General features: G+C 41.2%; 1 protein-coding gene across 2 annotated transcripts in view; it reads left to right on the forward strand.

Moving 5' to 3' along the window:
* scube3 (signal peptide, CUB domain, EGF-like 3) overlaps positions 1-21,009 on the forward strand; it is an 83,655-nt gene that overhangs the window by 18,723 nt on the left and 43,923 nt on the right. For both annotated transcript variants that reach the window (XM_022209297.2, XM_022209298.2), the window contains exons 2-4: positions 1,366-1,488; positions 6,517-6,642; positions 17,881-18,015. In XM_022209297.2, the coding sequence (XP_022064989.1) occupies positions 1,366-1,488; positions 6,517-6,642; positions 17,881-18,015 (384 nt within the window). The remainder of the gene's footprint in view (positions 1-1,365; positions 1,489-6,516; positions 6,643-17,880; positions 18,016-21,009) is intronic.

Below are 21,009 nucleotides of genomic sequence, written 5' to 3' on the forward strand. Positions count from 1 at the left end.
TAAGCTCAGGGGTTTAGGTTGCAGGTCATTTCCCAGTGGGATCAGGCGGCTCCTGCAGAGGGCTTGTGATAAGAGTGGATATTGGAAGCTATGTAAACCTTGTTAAGCTGCCCTTCCCCTGTGTGCAGGGGGGTAATCCTAAACACCTGGGCTAGTTAACTGGGATTTGGTGGGATTAGGGGCTCCATGAAGGCAAACCTGATCATGCTTCTGGTTAAATCCATTTCCATTCTTATCTTTTCACATTCTCTTCTTTGTAATTCAAACTCAGTTCGGTGGTTGCACAACAGTTACCTTTTCCACTGAGCAGTTTTATCTCTGCCCATATCACTTAGTCATGCCTGAGCACCACATAAATGAGTAGGTTTGGTTGGTCAGGGCTGGAATATTCTTCTTTGACTGAAGTTCATACTGAAACGTGTGTTCTTCAGCCCAGTGAAGGCTGTTTTTCAAAAGGCCTTTTTCACAATTTGGCTAGATATGTAGCCAGAGTAGGTTAGTCGCTTTGAACTCTCAGCAACCGTTTGATGGACTACCATGAAGATTAGTTCACAATGTCCAGAAGATAAATCCTACTAACTGTTGTGATTCCACCACCACGAGGCTGGCATTTAAGCAAAATGTCTCTTCAACTATTAATTAGATTGGCATGATATTTGGTACAGACACCTTTAAACTTTTCCATTTGTCCAAATGTCTTTTTAAATTAATGACATGCCCATTAGCCACGGCTGCACTTTGTGCTCTCTGCATATTCACAAATGTTAGCATACTCACACAGAACTAATGCTGTGAACATGGTAAACATTATGCCAGCTCATCATCTGCATGTTTGCATTGTCTTAGCGTGCTGATGTTAGTTGTTGCGCTTAAGTGAAGCCTTGCAAAGCTGTTATAGCCCATTCTAGCCTGTTAGTCAATTTTGTAGATGTCATAATATTTGTCTTAATTCATTTTAGGGAATGTTTGCTCTGTTCAGTCTAACAGATAGATGACGGTAAACAAGAGGAGAGACAAAAGAAGAATGACTTCAAGCAAAGGTAGCCTTGTGGATCTGAAATGAGGATGTCTGTGGTTCATTGTCGGTGCCTTCCACTTGTTATTCAGGCTTATACATGAACCAAATGTCCAGCTGATCAGTGAAACTTCACTGCAGAATAATTAATAACTTCGTATTTACTTATCCCAATACAAAAGCAGGCTTGCGTCTCTTTTGGCAATATGATTTGTATTCGTTTCCACGACTGTCCTTTTGTTTGTCTTTGAAAACGGAGTTTGACATTCAGATATCGGTTTTCATTTGTTGTACAAATCAAGAAAGTTTCAGCTTCATGAACTCTCTGCTCTTGTCTCCCTCCTCTGTAGATGTGGATGAATGTGCAGAGGCGCTTGACAACTGCAGCATCGATGCCATCTGCCAGAACACCCTGAAGTCATACAAATGCATCTGCAAGTCAGGCTATAAAGGCGATGGCAAGCATTGTGAAGGTAAGAGTCTAACCGCGTTAATGTGCTCATTTTCACCTGTGGTTTTGGAGGCACACACAGCCTCCACTCCCTCCTGTGTGAGCATGAGGAAGATTCTTACAGTACATTGAAGCCGATGCACCGTTTGCCATGCTGATTTCCTGTATATCTCTGATCGTAAGCCCCTGGGCCAATGACAGGCTTGATAAGAGTTTCTGTCTTAGTAAATAAAACTCATTGGCTTTAAGACTTTCCTGAAGAGGGAGGAGAGACATGGGGGCGAGCTGTGAACGGAGGAAGGGGAAAGCCAGGTGCAGAGTGCTCCTTTGTGACAAGATGAAATGAAGCAGTAAATTTCCTACACATGTTAGAGGAGAAAATTAAGATAGCGGCTGAAACGGCAGTCAGAGGCCCTGCCAAGCCGTCAGGGATATTTCCACAGCCAGAGACAGGCCTCGTAGACTGTCAGACACGAGTCTGTTTTTCTAGCCTTTCTCAATGTGCCCAAAGCCTCTGGATCATTATATCCCACAATTTTTATTACTATTATTACAAAACCATATTTCACAATGCCATTTTTTTCCCCTTACTATTATTATTCTTTCATTTACTTGACCGAGTGCTTTTCATGGCCTTCTGCCTGTAGGTCATAAAAGTTTGCTTTATTGAATCTATTGTAAAATATGTGCAAGGTTGGGTTTCCGTTGAACTGAAGGTTAGCTGATGGTTCCTCAAGGCTAATACACTTGTAAAACAAAATTCAAAAGAAGCATTCATAAAATAAGAAAAAGCACAAAAGTGTTTTAGTAGCCAGTGGTACCATTTAAGGCATATACTGTCTGGCTGCCCGTTGAATGTCACTTTTCACAAGTGCAGCGCTGCACCAGGAAAGACCTCTTTGTGTTAAAGAGGGCAGCAGAAAGCATGCTTCACGTTTACAAACTGAGAGTTTTCATGCTGTTCGACTGAATCCTCATCACCACTTCAACAGCTTGCACAAACATGCATGTTTGTACAGTTTGTGGTTCAGTATTGATATTTAGCTTTTAGTGACTGCTCTGAAGGCTTGCGTCAGTATAAACTGAAGCTGTTGTGTTGAAGCAGGATTTTTGTGATTCTTGTTCATCAGTGTTAAAGTTTAACATTTGTCTTCAACTAGAAAAATAGGATAACAAAGCCCACTTACATCATCAAATTACATATTTTTGGGATTTTTTTTAATGGTCAGTTAATTTTTAAAAAAAATTATTGATGAATTGTTTCATTTTAATTGGTGTTTAACCTTCACTAATGTTGTTGTTTTTTTTCTGTGAAATGACAAAAAAAAATGTATTCGTTTATACGCTTTTATTATTTAATTTAGACAACAAGCAGTTTGGAAAAATGCAAATCTAGAAGCAAGGATGCCTTAAAAATAAATTCAAAACAGTGGAATGAAGTTTCATTCAAGCACTGTAAAAACTGTGAAAATATCAGCAAATGTCTGTAAAATAATGCTGTTTTTGACTGACTAAATAGAGTAAAACAATCAGATTTTATTTTTAAGAGGACAAATTAGTTAAAAATTAGAAATAAATTTATTTTGTTATTACATTTGACATGTAAACGAATACTTTTTTTCTGTGACAAATACTTTTTATAAGTGAACAATACATCAAAAATCTGTAAAATCAGATTTTAAGAAATTGCTGACCATTTTTCAATCCTTAAAATACAGAATCTGTAAAATATAAATATTTTAATATTTTGATGATTTAAATTCAGTAAAAAAATAAGATAATTTCACAACCAAACATTGTAAAATAATGTCACATTTGAAAAAAAATACTACATTTTGGATGTGGGCATTATGTACATTATTAACTATTTCTTAATTTTTTAGTTTTATTTGTACTGTCAGTATGTAACCTAATGCTGTATTGTGTGATTCTACTGGTCTGCTATATATAAAAACAGGATTTTTTTTTTTTACCGTGAAATTGTTTTTAAGAATTAGATTTTATTTTTGAAAAAATAGGGTTTTTTTTTACAGTGCATTCATGGAAAAGTCTCATTTTAATACAATCAAAAATGCATCATGTTTAAGTCCCATAATTATATACAGCATTTATGCTTTTCTATTCGCTTCTGTGTAAAATTGAGGTGAAAATGATTAAAAAATAATGACATGAACAGTTTTTGTATATCATTTAATGTCTTACAAAGTACAGTAAACAGTCTTTGCCTCTACAAAAGTACAGTTGTACACAGCTTTTTTACAGCTACTGGGCAGGTAGTTGTTTGGAGCATCTTGGAGATCCTGCTGCAGGTCTTCTACAGATTTAGATTGTCTCAATGTCTTCTGTCTCTTTATGTAATCCAAACTGATGTTGAGATCAGGCCTCTGTGGAGAACAAACCATCTGCTGCAAGAAACCTTGTTCTTCTTGTAGAGGAAGATGGTGCTTTGTGGAATCATTGTCTTATGATGCAGAATGAATATGGCACAAATCTGCACGATAACACATTGAAGCATCTAAAGTGCCTATAATGTATACAGCACTGTGTATACGTCCACATCTCACAGACACAAAGGGACAATACTTTGGAGTTGACGCTGTTGGACGTGACAAGCATTGAATAAAAACAAACTCAAAGCAAGTGGAGGAGAATCAATATTGTATTATCATGTGGTGGGTGTTTGAGCTTGAGAGCAGAGTAGAAAAGTGATGGGTGATTGTGTGCTGTGATCGGGGAATGACAGAGTTGTGTGGGAAGTGAATAAGCAGGGAGCAGGAGAGTGTTTCTTTGTTTCAGTCCCATCCCTCTGCTGTCAAGTCCAATTAAGCCCTGAGAGATTCGGCCTCAAAGAAGAGCTGCGCAACCGGGATCATCGGCCCTAAATGGGCCAGTAAGTGCTGAGTGGAAGTACTGTCTGCTCTCAGTCCACCTCATCTGGGTCTCCTCAGTATGGGCCCCTCAACCATCATCATAACCGTAGAAGACAACTCCACTTAGGCTGTCATACCACTCTGCAGTCGCTTTTTATCTTGCAGGCTCCGCTCTCTTGTTTATGTGTCACATTTCCTCAGTTTTAGCTCCTAGAACTGGACCTTAGGCTTGAATCGATACTATGGCCTAATGGTCAATATCTGCATTTATTAAGTATCGACTTCAAATCTGTCTGTAATGTCATTATTGTCAGGGCTAATTTATCCAAGATTCCTTTCTGATGACACACGTGCACATAAAATAATTACCTTCACTCTACCAACTTCATTTTCTTTTTGAAGTTTCTTGGCCACGTCTGTGCTTAGTTTTAATAGCTACATATTTTGCCACTGACTTTATTCTCCTGGTCACGGTAGAAAGGGTTTTAGTGTCCTGTAGTGAAGAAAATGCTGTTGACACTTTAACATGGTGCCAACAGTAAAATTCCAGCGGGAAAAAGCAATGTCTTGGCATGAAACTGGTCAAATTTTAGGATATTAAATATGGCATAAAAACCCTGGCAATCAGTAATAGGCTTTAAAAAACAAAACCAATATCAGTAAAACTGTGGCATATACCCAAGTTACATCAGTAGCAGGTGAATCAACTAATTACCACAGCTGTTGCCTCATCCATGTTTATCTCATAAGTACTCTTATGAAAGTAGAGGTGGAACAAAACAGATCATTTAAGCCCTCTAAAACTTAATTGCATAATTATGGCTTAATTATATGCACATATTTTAAAGGAACTGTTCATCATTTTTGAAAACATATTTTCTTGCTCAGATGTTTGAAAAATATGAAGCTACAACTGGGAAATTGTAAGCTTATCTAAGCACAAAGAAGGAATAGTTCCTGCCAACATCTCTAAACCTCAGAGATTAATATATTGTATCTTGTTCATTTAATCTGCACAGGAATATATTTTTGGGACTGCTTCTTGGCTGGCTGTTATTTCTCAGCCTACCTGTAGCCTTGTCATCATGGCGAGGTTACCTCTGCTCTGCTCTGCACAATACTCCCTGTAAAATTAGAGTCTGCTGTTTGCACATTTTGGATTTTGATTAGTTTACGCAAACAAGATGTGCTTAGTGAGCTTTAGGTATGCTGGTAGGCAGATTGTGTTATCTTTGGACAGAACCCTTACAGGTTCACAGAACCCCGAAAATTCCCCATTTTCAGTCTTTGTACTTAGCTGACGATCTCCTGGTTCCTTATTTAACCATCTGATCCCCAAAACCTACCAGTGGGTTTGAAAGACTTGCCATTAAAAAACTAAACAAATAAAAGAAAAGACAAAATGGCACTATTTATCAGGACCAGGAATTGTAAGAACTTTCCAACAGCCCTTGAACTAGTCATCTGTGCTGTGCAGCTCTGTCGGAAAAGTTGCAATATTTCATCAAGATCACACTATTCTATATATTTCTTTTGTACATCCACCAAAAATCAAATGTTTATTGACCTGATTCTGTAAAAACTAAAATAAAATTTGACTCTTCTTGGACTCAGCTGCCACCAAAAGTCACGTGACAGAAATTCACTGACTTCTCGACTGAACTACAGGCTGTGTTCACACAGAGCGTAGAGGAGAAACAAATCAGAAATGTCTGTTGTAAAATATCTATAGTGCGAAGAGTCATTATTTATTTCCCAAATTGGTTAAAAAAGACTGGCGGCACTTGAAAAAATGGTTTCAATATTTGCAAAATACATAAAGAAATTAAAATTTAGTTTTTTACAAATTGTGGCTGCATAAAATACATCTTTGATTTCACCCTTCTTCTTGCCATGGTTGCGATGTTTTCAAACACGTGCAAGACTTTTTCATTGCAATGAAAAATGAGCCCACAATAGCTAAAAATGGGATGAGAGCAAAAAGCACCCAGAAGAATATTGAAGGATAAATTTAGAAGTGCTGTCAGTTTCCACTCTCAACCAAAAAGATCAATATCATTTCCAAACCATCAAACTGTTTGTTAAAGCCTGATCATCCATCCTAAATGTTTAATGTTTCTTGATGGCTTCGAGTTACTAAAGAACGATTGCTCACGTCTTTGTTTATCTTCTCTCTGTAGATGTTGATGAGTGTGCAACTGATTACAACGGCGGCTGTGTTCACGAGTGCATCAACATCCCGGGAAATTACAGGTGCACATGCTATGATGGCTTCCGCTTGGCACACGATGGACACAACTGTCTGGGTGAGTGTATGATATGTGTGTTGGTGAGTGTTCTTGCAGATTCTGTGTGCATTGAACTGATTTTTGCGCCACACCTCTCATTGCTGACTTAATCATGTAGGTAAACTTTGTTATATAAAAGGCTTTTGTCAGGAGATCATATATATTAAACTGCATGTGTCACATTTCAAACCCGCCCTGACATAGCCCATATGCATGCATAAATCCTTCTCTCTGCATGTCTAATATCACATCATGGATGGTAATATATGTTTAAAGGCTGAACTCAGCTTGTATTAGACTGCTGCATCAGATATTAGCCATGTCCATGTTCACATAGCAGGTAGTCTCCATGTGTGTTTTCAGAAAAGGAAAATGGAGACCCTTTGTTTATAATAAGTCCGATGAAAAGGGGGAAATTTATGAAGAGCTTGACCCTGAGCTGGGAGCTCTGAGTGAGCCGTCAGTCGACGGGCTTTCCCATGGTTTAATATTTCACCAGTGTGCCATTCATATTAGGCTCACAGAGGGCGCATTACACTTAAAAGGTTATGAAATGAAGGAAAATATGGTGCTCTTCCTGCTGCTGGGAGCTGCTAAAGACAGACATCATCTGCCCACCCCCCATTCCGTCTCTCTGTCTTCCCCCATCCACCCACCCTTCATTAGGGTCCGAGCACCGAGGTGCCGAGGACAGGCGGTGCAAGGGCACCGGCTGTCCAAGGCACCAACGGTGCCGTAGGACCCTATTGAAACCCTACGGTTTATTATTATTAGGGTCCGAGCACCAACGGTGCCGAAGGACCCTATTGGAACCTTAGGGTTTTTTATTATTATTATTATTCTGCCAAAACAACTGCATTTTTCAGGGCCTGAACATGCTCGAAAAGTCATGAAAATTTGCACACACATCAGAACTGGCGAAAAATTTCATATTTTTTAGGGCATGTGGAGGTGTGTGGCAAAATGGCTCCATAGCGCCCCCTACAAAATTTTAAAAAGTGGTGTTAGGCCAACTCGGAGGGAATTTGGCCGAGAGCTAAAAAATTTGGGAGGCATATGCAGCACATCAGGAAACACAAAAAAGTCAATCACAGCCATGCTCTACACCCAACAGGAAGTGCGCCATCATGCGTTAACTGTACAAAATCTATGATGAACTCCTCCTCGGGGAAAAGTCTGAGCGATCTGAAATTTTGCCAGTACATTCAGCAGACCTTCCTGAGAAAAAGTTATTAAAATCTTCCTCCATAGTTAAAGGGTGTGGTCGTGGCGGCCTGTCGAAATTTGATCCTTCGCCATGAAACAGGAAATGCTGTCTAACTCTCCTGAACATGCTCCGATCTGAATGAAACTTTACATGTATGATCACAGACCTGCCTCGATGACATCCATACAGCAAGATTCATTCACAGTCACAGCGCCACCTTGTGGTATCAAGAATTTGACATTTTTTTGACTTTCATGTACTATTCTTAGCCTGTTGCTCAGATTCACCTCAGATGTTGTGACATAAGCCTGAACACATTGATGATGAAGCACAGAAAAAATGGTGACGTGTGATGAAAAGGCGTGTCTGTGGCGGGACGGCAAAGTTTGATGTTTCGCCATGAAAATTGAAGTGTTCATATCTCAGCTGCAAAGGATCCTATCTGCCCCAAACTTCATGTGCTGGACACCAGAACCAGTTTGAGGACATCCACGCTGAAAAATTTAGAAAAAGTCATAGCGCCACCTATTGGTAACAAGAAGTTTAGAAATTACATTTGCACACACCATTGCTCCAAACTTTTTCATATCATTCTGAAAATTGGTCAGCTGATTCTTCACCCCCAGACAATACCACAGTGTGAAGATTTTGATATTTGATGAAATGCTGTTGCCATGGCAACGCGTTGTTTTTGTGACAAACAAAGTACTTTTTGACAGGCTTAGAATGCTCAACAGCTCACCAAAATTTACACACACATCACTGTCGTCTCCAGGAATAAGAATGTATACATCTCCACAGGGCATGTGCTATTGCGCCCCCTACAGTATGTTTAATAAACAGCCCCGGCAGCACGTTTCACCTACATCCTCAAAATTTGGGAGACACATAGAGCACATCAGAACGCACAAAAAAGCCTCTTGGAGCCATCCCCTAAACCCAACAGGAAGTCCGTCATTTTGAATTAAGTGGACAAATTTTCTCTATTTTTTTCATTTTTGAGAGCGAACTCCTCCTCGGGGTTAAGGTCTAGAGAGCTGAAATTTTGCCAGGATATACAACACGATGTTATGATCAAAAGTTATCAAAGGATTCTTGCAGAGTCAAAGGGTGTGGACATGGCGACCTCCAGAATTTTGATGGTTCGCCATGAAACATCGAGTGCTACCTAACTATCCTCTGCATGCTCCAATCTACCTCAGACCTCACATGATTAAACACAGTCCTGTCCTGATCACATTTATTGGCTAAAATACATCCACAGCATCTACCATAGCGCCCCCTAAAAGAATTTAAAAAATAGCCTCCACACAGACTTTCACCTATGACTATGAAATTTGGCATGCATATGTAGCACATCAGTGCAAGCAAAAAAGTCTCTTGGAGTCATTCTCTAAACACAACAGAAAGTCAGCCATTCTGAATTAAATGTCAGATTTTTGGTGTTTTTGGTCATTTTCAACAATTCATTTGTCACTGGCAATAACTCCAAAACACCTGAATTTGGGAAAATATATAAGAAACGCCTTCAGGTTGCATATTTGCGAAAATTGTTCACAAAACTCAAAGGGCATGGCCATGGCGGCCAACTGAACTTTAATGTTACGCCATGAAGCAGGACGTCTTGTGTAAATCCCCTGTACATGCTGTAATCTACCTCAAACTTTACATGTTTGATCAGAGTCCAGTCCTGATGAGTTTCATAGACCACTATACAGACACAGAGATAGCGCCACCTGGTGGATGGACAGAAAGTGCTGCATAAATAGCCTGTACATGCTCCAATCTGCCTGAAATTTGACCTGTGTGCTAAGAATCCAGCCTTTGTGACATTCATGGGCCTACATACACTCTCAGTCGTAGTATTGCCTGGTGGAAAGGCTTGGGGTCGCCGACCAGCAAGGATGCGAGGACCCGTTCAACGCTGCTCGCAGCTTTAATTCCTTTTGTTTTGTTTAGAAACCCCCAAGTCAGACCCCTGCATTTCACTTGATATTGAAAGACCCCGGTAGCTGCTTTAAGTTTGTTGTGGAAGAAAGTAAGACGCGACTTGCTACAGCGGATTTCACATTCAGGTGAAGTGATGACAGAAAAACTTATCAGTACTTAACAATGCTTCACTGTGAAAGGGCCTTTACATGCAGGCACAGGGAAACACTCATATCAATCCCACATTTACTTGATGAATTGCATGTAATGCTGGGATTAAGCTACCCTGGAATGGAAAGCACTCACATCTTTATATCGATAATAAACCTGTTCAGACTTGACGGTGCCCCTGCGACTCTCCTTCAGCCTTGCTGCGTTTCTGTCTCTTTCTTCTTCTCCTTCCCCTTACTGTCTGCCTCTTCATCGCCCCGTTGTATCTACAGTGTAAAGCAGGGCTATTTTCCAAGCCATTTAGCAACAGCGTTCAGCTGTGCATGGATCATTTGCTGTGCTGTGGATCAGCTCCTGCCTTGCGTGCAGGTGTGTAATTGCAATATATGGTTGTGTGGCTGCTGCTGTTGCATCAAACAGAGTTGCATCCATCGATCCCTTTGATATAATTTGTCATAGTGAAACACACACGATCAAACACCGAGCAAGCTTTCAAGTTTTTTTTTCTTTGTCTGACATGTTTTGTTTTTTCTCCAAAGTGACTTGTATGCAAGAGTCAGAGGCCTCTTTGGAAAGCGTGAGCTCCGTCTCAGAAATTCTCTTATATTCCTGCGAAGATATTGATCCAGTAAATTATTAAATAAGTAAGCATTTTTTAATGTCAGCACAGCAAACAGGGATTGAAGACACAGTGAAGGGTATATATGCAGCTGTCAAGTACAAATCTCAACTCTTGCCTTGAGACCCGAAAGCACTCTAAAGACCTCTTTTTCTTGAGAATTTAATTCATTCTAATACCCCTGCTCTGCTCTGCTAAGGGAATAATCCTCAGCACAAACACAAGAGAGGAGAGGAAGAGGTATAGCAGAGGTTTCATGTTAAGGCCCCAGCTTCCTCTTACAGGTTTAAGCTCCTTTTTGGCCCCTGAGAAAAGATTAGTCCCCCTTGGCCCTGGAATGGAGAGCCTAAGCAGCTGGTTTCCAGACGAGGTCAGACCCTCAGAGCCCTTATAGACCAGATGTGCCCAAGGCTGCAGAGGAGGAGACATTCACCTGAACCTCAAAAGTTCACAGTGAGTTTAGAGTCTGAAATCTTTAAGATGCTTCTCTTTGGATTTGTCTTCCACAAAGCTCCCGTGATTTGGTTTGATTTTCATAGTTACAGTGCATCGTGGTGTACATAACTTCCTGATTTCATCCCCCTGAGGCTCCTCTTCAGCTGTGTGTGCGACTGTCACCTCAGGGACACACGTTAGACTAGCGCACATGCATCCCTGTCAATGTCTGCTTGTTTGTTCATGGCTGCACGTGCCACACGGCTCCTTGTAATTGAATGTGTTGGCAGCATAATGACGTTGGGCGGTGGCAGAAGGCAGCGGAGCGTGAAGCAGAACACTGCCTGGTGTGCCTCGCTGGGGACGGTATAGTTTCTGAGGTCTCCCCTGTCTGTCTTAAACCCCACAAAGATGTCAGAAAGTCAGCAAGGTGGAAGCAATACAATATCACAGCACGCTGCTCCAGTCTGTGTGGAGCAAGATGTTGCTCACTGTATAATTTACCTCACACGGAGCCATTGTGTCTTCTCAAAACTCACTGAGAGAAGAAGCGAAGCATATGAGAACTTGATTACATCTTTTATAACTGTCACATCTGTTATCTCGCAGAGGTGAAGGTTGGATGGGATTTAATCACCACACCTCCTTAATGGCGAGGCAGTAAAGGGTTTTTTTTTGAGTCTGAGGAAAAACAGAGGAATCAGTGTCAATTTAATCCAAAACACACATCCTCTTTACAATGAAAACCAGATGCAGGAAGGCTATTAGTTCCCCACTGTAGCACCAGCGTCCCCACATTTATGACCTGTGTGTTTTGGTTAAGGTCCTACAGAAACCCAAATACACGCTTATCATTGTGAGTTCGTTAAACTCCCTCAAGTAGCTTAATATCATAAGCATCTGCGCCAACACTCCCTTTCCTCGTGACCGCAAATGATAACATTTCACTTTTATCTGGAGCTCAAAGACAAATAAAGATATTTCTTGTGTTCCCATATATAGAAATGCCACAACCGCATGCACCCCGAGTGTGACTCAGTGCGAGAAACAAAGGCAGGCTTGAAATAGACATTACAGATGTTTGACAGAGCGCCACCAGGCAGCAAAGGATACGCTTTTGTCATTGCATTGTTTACTCATATTCATCATTCTGCCATTTAGGACATGTGGCTCCCTGTTGCCGGAGAACTGATTTGGGGCTCCACATACTCCACACACACAGCTTAGCAGGCCAACATCCCTTTGATTCCTATTGACCAACACTGATTTGATTTATATTGATTCAGCAGAGCTCAATTCCCTGTGCAATCTATAGGGAAATGAATGCCCTTTTACTTTAACCTTCCCCAAAGACGTAACATGATCTATAACACAAAAGCAATGTCATTACAGCTTTGGAAAGGGCTTTTGGAGAATAGCTTTGAAGTAGCAACTCAGAAAAGGTCAAGTCAGTTAACACTGTTTAGTGTTTTGCTAGTGATTGTAATTGTTTTGAGACAATTTGTTTTTTAGTTACTGACATTGAAGATGTCCATCAGTCTTTTGATAGAGACGCATCCTCGGTCAGCTTGGCCCGTCTCTGAGTCGCTGCTCTTGTAATCCTTTGGGATCAGATTGTAAGGTTGGCTAATCAAGAAGCAGGTTTCAGACTGATGTATTATTGACCAGGTCGTGATGGGAAATGGTGGTCATCAAAGACTTTCACGCTGATTTGCTCTGCAGCCTTTTAAATGCTTCTCTTTTAAGTGCATTGGCCGCTCTTCAGAGGCAGTGAAGATAACCTCCACACCCCCAGAAAATATTTGAATCGAGCTTGAATGATGTGCCTTTTGCTACCACCTTTAATTCCGGAACGTGCAGGATTTGAGTCGGGGGCACTGATGATCTGACTACCCCCTCTCCCATTATACCCAGAGGGCTTCAGGGCAGCACAGCCACCACCAGGGCTTAGCGCTAACCCTTCTCGCTTCCCTGCTGCAGATGCAAATACCCATTTTTCTCCCCAGTGAGCAGTCGCCTTTGCTTTTGTTGTGACATGCACAGATCGGGTTTGGACAAGAGAATCGCTCCGTAGCTTAGAGGAGAAGAGCTGGAGTGATGAGTTAAAGGATGGATTTAAGATTGGTGCATTAGCTGGCTCCTGAGGACTATCGGCTCTCTCTCTGCCACTCTTCTCTCAGGATTCTTCAGTCCCATCCACCACACCATGAAATGAACAATTCCAGCTGAGCCCATTGGCAGGGCTTTGGGGGAAACTCAAGCCTGAGATCGAGCTTAGGGATGTAAGCATGTAGCAGACTGGGAGCCGTCAGACGTCAATGCAGGGCCTCTTGTCTCCTTGGTGTAGCACTGTCCACCCAAACACTTATCCTGGGGTTTTGTTGTTAAAATACTTCCAGACTTGTTTTGGAGGAACAGAAGAATACCATTTAACATGATCTTAGCTCATCATTTTTCATTTAGGAAAGAAGTAAGCAAGAGATTGGACCTGGAATCTAAGTCTGTGCTTATTTACCAAAAATGGTTACCTGGGAGACGGGCCCATAGTCAAAAGAGTCTGAGTTCAATCAGAGCTGTATTAGCTTTGTGTTTGTAACAGTATAAAAAACAAGCCTTGCTGCGGATTTAAAAATGAAATGCTACAGTAAACAGAGATCTTATTTGTGCTCGCTGAGCAGATGTGAATTGGTGAGCTGTATTGTAACAGTGGGTCAGGCAGACAGGAAGCACTGGAACTAATAAATTGTTCAAAGCTAAATACTGTAAGTGACTAAGACTTCCCGCCTGCAATAGTCAACCACACTTCTAATGATTTAAGAGAGTGTGTGTGTTCTGCAGATGAAAGGTCAGGACTTCCTATAACACATCAATTTATACAAACTGAGCTGACAGGTGAGATCAGAGTGAGGCTGCATGTTTGTTAACATAAAGCCAGTTTCAGCATCTGTGCAATCAGTTTGTCCTCTCAGGCTGCGTTCGAAACTGACGTTCGCGGTCACTGTTCAGTCAAGTGAGTGTAGAAATGTGTCGCTGAGCTCAAGGAGTGAAACGGAAAAAGAAGAAATCCTGTAATCCAGTTTAAAATAAGAAAGGATCTTGTTTTAATTGGAGCTGGCTGTGTATGTGCCACTACTTCCTACTGATGTTCAGTCGAGCCTTGCTGATGCCTGTTCATCAACCAGAACAGCTCAGTCCCCCCCGCAGCTGTTTTGCTGCCTGTCACTGCACATGGCTCCGTTTTGCAGCCTTATTAAAGTGTGTGTGCCTCTTCAACTCCTGTAAATGAAATGCCCAAAGAGGCCATGTCCATCCACTCACCTCCTTGTCTCTGGTCTGTCTAGACCACAGAGACATTTCTGTCTGATCCAGACAGAAGCCAAGCGATAGACACATGGACAGCTTTGATAACAGAAAGCCTCACTGTCTCCCCTCCTAAAAAAAAAAGCCTGGGTCAGCAGTAAATGCCCCCAAAGCTGCTGAACATTTAAAAGAAACGAAAGCATTTCTCCAAAATAAGGGTTCAGGAGTTTCTGTAAGGCAACCACCATGTTTACATGGCTCTAAAGCTCTGCGCAAGGCCAAATGTTATATATACAGTCAAGGCTATCTGAGAAACCAGCGGACATGGCCTCCGCAAACACAACCAATCTCTTAATCTCTCTCCGTTTGAACCCTCCTTTTCCCTTCGTCTCTTAAAGTGAAGCAGGGATAGAGCAGAGACATGTCTCATTTTTCAGAAGTGAGGCAGCCCTTTTAACTTGATTAAGACTTTTTTTCCATCCTCTCTAGAGAATTTTTAAAAAATGTTTTAAGTCCAAATAACATGAGCACTTCTCCTGGCCATGCCAGAACCCCTTTCCGCTTGGAAATATTTGCTTTGGACGCCAGCCTTGCCCAGCACACAACACAGGCAATTATGGGAGCTATTTAAACAGGACAGATCTACTGACAGGCGACGCCTCATTTGGAGGGATGAAGGAATCAGGAAATGAAACCTTCATTGATGCGCTGATGGTATGGAAAGAGAATTCCCCCAGGCACTTTGAGGTTTGTTGCATATCTCATGGGCATTTTGTGCATGCATTGGGGACTGTTGTTTGTGTGGCCTTTGCATGTTTGAATTTTTGGGGTTTGAGTGTGTTAAAGAGAGGAGAGGGAAGGGCACAGAATGAGAGAGATTTTACATGTTTGTTAGGATGTTTTCCTGTGAGTTGTGGAGGTTTCTGGTAACAGTTTATCTGCAAAGGTGCAGCTGTAGGTTGCTGGCAGCTTTCTTCGGCTCAAAGGTGTTTTCTCTGTTGCTGCTACTTTCATGATGTAGAGATGAGACCATGAGATCAACACCAAGCAGCCACACAGCTGATTGAAAGACTGGCCAACACTTTTTCCCAAATTGTCCTTCCTTTACTCTGACTTTAAAATGTTAACTCTGCAGAACAGCTTTTTTTTCCCCCTCAGAGGCCCTTTGCTTCACCTGGTTGCAGAGTGATGCTTTTCCCATCAACTTCAACCGACACGACACTTTGTTTTTAGTGGAAAGAGACAGTTTTGCTGATGGAATGTGAGAATGGGACAGCAGACTTGACAAGCTGACGAGGGTCATGAGTGCTACCTGCCACTGACCTACTTATCAACCAAGAGGTTTCTGTCTAGTCAGGTGCCACTTTGTGAGTGCACTCTGTATGTGTGTGTGTTTATGCGTTGGTGTATTCACATGTCTGTGAATTTCTGTGTGGAAGAAGATGAAAGAAGAGGACAGAGTGAAGTTTAATTTCTAACTCTGCTCGGGCTGAGAATTCCCCAGAAAGGAAACTTAATCTCGAGGCCTTCTCAGACAGGACAAATAGACAGTAAATTAGTTTCGCATGACAGTTTATTAAAAAAAAAAGAAAAAAAATCCTTGTGTATACAGCAGATTATTAATGCTTCGAGCAGAGGAATGGATAAGGTTCCAGTGTGGTCGGTAGGAAGGGACGAGGAGCTCAGGTCTCCAGGGGTAGAAAGAATATGGAGTGTCATCTCCAGGGCTGCACTTCAGTCATGCACAGGGGAGACCGGTGTGCCAACCTCTGCACTATGCCAGGCAAATAAAAGCTGCAAAAATTACATTGTGCACGATCTTTTATGTTGAAAATAAACAAAAATATCAAGAGATTAATCAAGGTTCCACTGCCGTTTGTTTCTTTCGCCGAGTGACACAGTGATTTGGGGCGGAAAAAGTTTTGTGCCATTCGGAGAGAACAGCTGGAAGAGCACAACTCATTACCAGTGGAAATGAAGTCAGCCACTCTCGTTTGTGGTCAGTTTTTTTTTTGTTGCTTGGCAGAACAAGGCCCCAGGCGACACCTCGCTAAACGCTCTGCCTTTGTACGCACTTGAGGTGAATTCCCCCCCCCCCAAAAAAAAAAAGCTCTCTCCTCTTTCCATCTCTACTTTTTCCTCTCCCCCATCCTCCCTCCCTCTCCCTGCATTCCTCCCGTGACGGGGCTGACAGACACTCGTCATCAGCAGGTACTCTGGCCCAGGTGGATCAGGTTTCCCACTTGCCAGGGGATTGTGCTGCATGTGCATTTTTATGGCTTAGTGTTGCACAGTTGGAGGTTTTCAGTGCAACTCTGGTGTGCTGCCATGTCAGATAACCATTAAGACAGACACAACCTCCTCAGACGGCTTAAGACATACTTTCCTCGTTATTTAGAATATCTAAACATGTTTTTTGTCCTTTGTGTTTTCTTTTTGTGTGACATTTGCACTCAGACCACAGCTTCCGGCTGTTCCGTCTCCTCGGAGTGAGTTGTTAAATGTGAAGAAATTATTCAGAAATTCTAAATAATTTCTTCAGATTTAACAACTCGCTCACAAAATGATGGATTCTAAATTAGCATCCATCATTTTATTTTAGCATGATGGTGGAGAAAACTTTGATTTATATACTGATTTCAGTTCAGTTTCAGATGAATGTTTTACACAAAGCAACAGCCTTTTTTGGTTAAGTTTGGTCAGCTGGTTGTTCCACTACTTTGGCCCACGCTGAAATATTTTAACAGTTCATCAAGGAATTGCTGTGAAATTTTGCATGGACATTCATGTTCCCTGGAGGATACATTTTAATGAACCTCCTGACTTCTCCTCTTTGCCACTAACTGGGTGGAACCTTACCTTATTAAGTGAAAAGGTCTAACATGTCCTTCACAAAACATGGTACAGTCGGTCATGTTTCATAGCATAATTTTAGTTTTTGCACAACCTTCTTTCTCTTAAATTTGTGGTTTTGAATCAAATATATAGATAAGTTATGGATTAACTGGATAAATCTGAGCAACTCTGGAGACTCTTCATTGCCCATAAAACATCATCATCACATCAAATAATTAGTTTTATGACCAAATACTTGCATATGTTGTCATGCTATCACACTGAACTCAGGTGGTGAACGTGTTACATCTATTATATATGCTAGCGTTTTGCTCAAAAGACTGCTGTGCTTTTTATAGACAATAAAAAAAGTAATCTATTCATTTTTTGCTGAATGATTAATATAATAGTTTTGTACATATACCTTTAGCACTACACTGTTATCTCACCTACGAGTAGTGATGCAGTAGACTGTAAGTCTTATTCAGGGAAAAATACAGTGTCAGTGTGGTAATTTTCTGGATATCACTTTTGCCACAGTTCAGTGAACTATTAGTAGCTTTATTTTTGCTGAATTGTACTTCTAAATGAATAGATTTTTTACACTTCTATGCTCCATGTCTGATTCTGATTGGCTTGTTCATTGAATGGGTCGTGATTTGATCCCAGACAACCTTCAGACAAACGTTAATCCCTGTGATGTTTGTTCTGTCTTGAACTGCTCTTATTAATTTCTCTTTGTGTGTGTGTCCCTCGGCAGATGTGGACGAGTGCTCTGAAGGCAACGGTGGATGCCAGCAGATTTGTGTCAACATGATGGGCAGCTACGAGTGCCGCTGCAGAGAAGGATTCCTCCTGAGTGACAACCAGCATACCTGTATCCAAAGGCCTAAAGGTTATTCACACACAGATGCACACAATGATTAATGTAAAACAGCAGAAAACATGTTGTTTGGTGGTGGGGTAAATGACTTCAGGTTGGAAATTATGTGGTGAACACTCTTTGCAGAGAATATTTGGATGCTGCTGCTGCTGCCAAGTCTTTGTTTAACATGTAAATGTTTAGGTCAGGCAATTTTTTGTCATAGTATGATAAGTTGTGCATATTTAAACTGTGGATGGGATCAGCCCCAACAGGCCTAAATGAAAGGTGAAAAAAGGTAAGTCTCCAGTCTGATGGGGGGAAATAAGAACAGGGATAAATCTCTTTCTGTTTTCCACCCACCCTTTCAAATTGAACCAATCTAGTGCTTGGCAGCATTTTAAGGTATCTGTGGTATGAGAGTGGCCTACGGGGGACTGTGAGCAGAGAAAACAATTAAAGGTGTAGCCTGGGGCCGACACACCTCTTGTTTATAGAGCGTTCCTGTGGGATGGAGACGTGACAGGAGAAGGAGAGCCAACTTGCTCTGAGGTTGACTCACTGAATCACTGAATCACAGGAGCACCGCGGACATAGAGCATCCATAACGTCATAGCTGTGTTTAAAGCAACACCAGCTTTCAGGGAACATCACTGTTTTACATCCTGTCTTCTTGTAATTTTCTTCAGTCTATGAATCACTGTGGTTTTAGTTTGCAAAAGATCCATTGCCAGCCACGGTTATTGATTGGCAGTGACTCGAGGTTTGATTACAAGGATTCAGCTTCTTGTTATAATGACCAGATCCATTGTTTGTTGAACTCTCACGAACCTTCTTATGCAGAAGTTTGGTGCATTTTTGTACTGAATTCGGTTTATGCTGGTTTTAATCGTTTTGCTTTTGGACAGTTGTGAGTTTGTCTGGCTGCAAGATTTTGATTGCTGTCACTAGAACTTTTTGATGATGGTTCTAAAACATAATTTGCTTGACTTCAGAGTGATTTCCTAATGGAAACTTCACACAGACAGTAAAGTCAATCTATGATACTTGCATTAAATTTAAATCTATACCCTGAATGCCTGACCCCTACAGTGAGGGGACCTGGTGACTCTGTTATGCTGTGGGGGGCATTTTCTTGGCATGCTGTAGATCCATTTGTCCATTTAGATAGAAGGGCGACTGCAAATCAATACATTGTTGTTCACCTTAATCCTACCATGAAGCATTTTTATTCTGCTGGGGGTGGTCTCTTCCAGGATTACAGTCCCTTTACACATGGAGTGAATTGTAAGTTATGGTCTTCACAGTCACACATCTTAATGAAATTGAACACCTATTAGACATTTTAGGCCAAAATGTTGGACAGAGCTGTCCACCACCATAAAAACACTGCATGAGGCAATACGTTTCAGAAGAATAGTATACCAGTATAGTTCCAGAGGCTTGGAGAGTCAGTGCCAAAGTATACAGAAGCTGTTCAATTTTCCTTAATCGGTCTGCATATTGAATTCTGCAACTGTTGTGCTTAGTTTTATATATTTTTAGAAGCTTTAACTGAACATATTTTAAATGGTGGCATCTTAGTGACCCTCTTGTCAGGTGTTTCCCAGGGAAAATGTTGTTAGGAGTATCAATGTACATGGTGAGGTGCTGTCATAATAAGCTTATAAAAGTCCTTTGAACGTTGATCCAAGTGTGTTTTTAATAAGCACATAGTGCACCAGTATCTTTTAACAAACAGTTGGTGATTTAGCCTGTTTGCCTCTTTATAATATTAAACAACCAAGTAAGACCAGCTGCCACTTAAAGTAGAAGCAGCAACATTACAAGGGAGCCTTTCCACTTTATGGTCCCATATTGTGCAGTTATTCAGCAAATCAATCAAAGCCTCACATGCCCCCACCGTGTGTCTGCTCAGTTTTTCAGCTCCAAATACTGGAAAGATTGGTTTTAGAGCTGGCTGTTTTCAATGGGCTGTTTTGCTCTGACAACCAATGAGGAATGGCTGAAATAAAAATTTCTTATCCAACAGCTTTTATTTTACACCTCCAAGTTCATAGCAGCCACAATACACAATAAAAATGGATGTTCACCATGTGGGGCCTTTTAAAGACTCTTCAATAGAAATCTATGAGAGAATATTCTGTAATGCCAAACATGTACGGCATATGCCCTGCCTATAAACAAAACAATAATCTGATAACCAATAGTTGAACCAGGAAACATCCAACCAGTGGTGCTGATGCAGTGACACAAGCACAGTGTTATGGATCAGGGTAATATAAGTATAACCTGTGGAGGAAAATGCTTTTAATCCTGTTTTGTGGCAAATTAACCAAACTTTATCAGTATCATTTACCCACAAAGTAAAGGAGGCTGGGGTAGTTACTGCTAAATGTCTCTCTTTGGGAAATAACAAATAACCAGACAATTGAAGACTGATACTACCAGTTGAGATTCCAGTTGTTAGGGTTTTGACTCTACAACATAATGTGTTTCCAACTGTTCTGTGTGATGCTGTTCCTCTCCACTGTGTGTATCACAGCCCACGCAGCCTCTGTTCTTTATTTGATAGATTTCTTCATAGCTCTGTACAGAAACATCCAATAAAATTAACAGTTGTTACCACTGTCACAAAGCGCATTTATTCAAGGAGTAATTATCCAGCTGTCTTCAGATTCCTCAGCTCTGCCAGATTGGGCTGGGTGTGTGTTGTGAATCTTCTCTCTTGGTTTATTGGCTTTGCAGCTCTCATTCAGAAAGCTCCGACAGCATGCACAGCGTGATCTGAGCGTCTCTTCATCTCTGCCCTCCTCGTCTCTTCTGTCTTTTGTAAGATAAGTGCTCGTGCTGGGAGTCATTAGATTGTGATGTTCCTAATTTCCCTGGATGGTGAAATGAGGATCTTGGAAGTCTGGTTTATGAGATCAGTCTGGCCTAGTGAACCGTCAGTGTTTACATTTCATAAACGCAGTGTTTTTTGAGTGGAGTGAAAAGCCGGATCATGTGTTTCAAAGCCCTACTAGT

Source organism: Acanthochromis polyacanthus, chromosome 6 (assembly GCF_021347895.1).
Source record: "Acanthochromis polyacanthus isolate Apoly-LR-REF ecotype Palm Island chromosome 6, KAUST_Apoly_ChrSc, whole genome shotgun sequence".
Taxonomy (NCBI): Eukaryota; Metazoa; Chordata; class Actinopteri; family Pomacentridae; genus Acanthochromis; species Acanthochromis polyacanthus.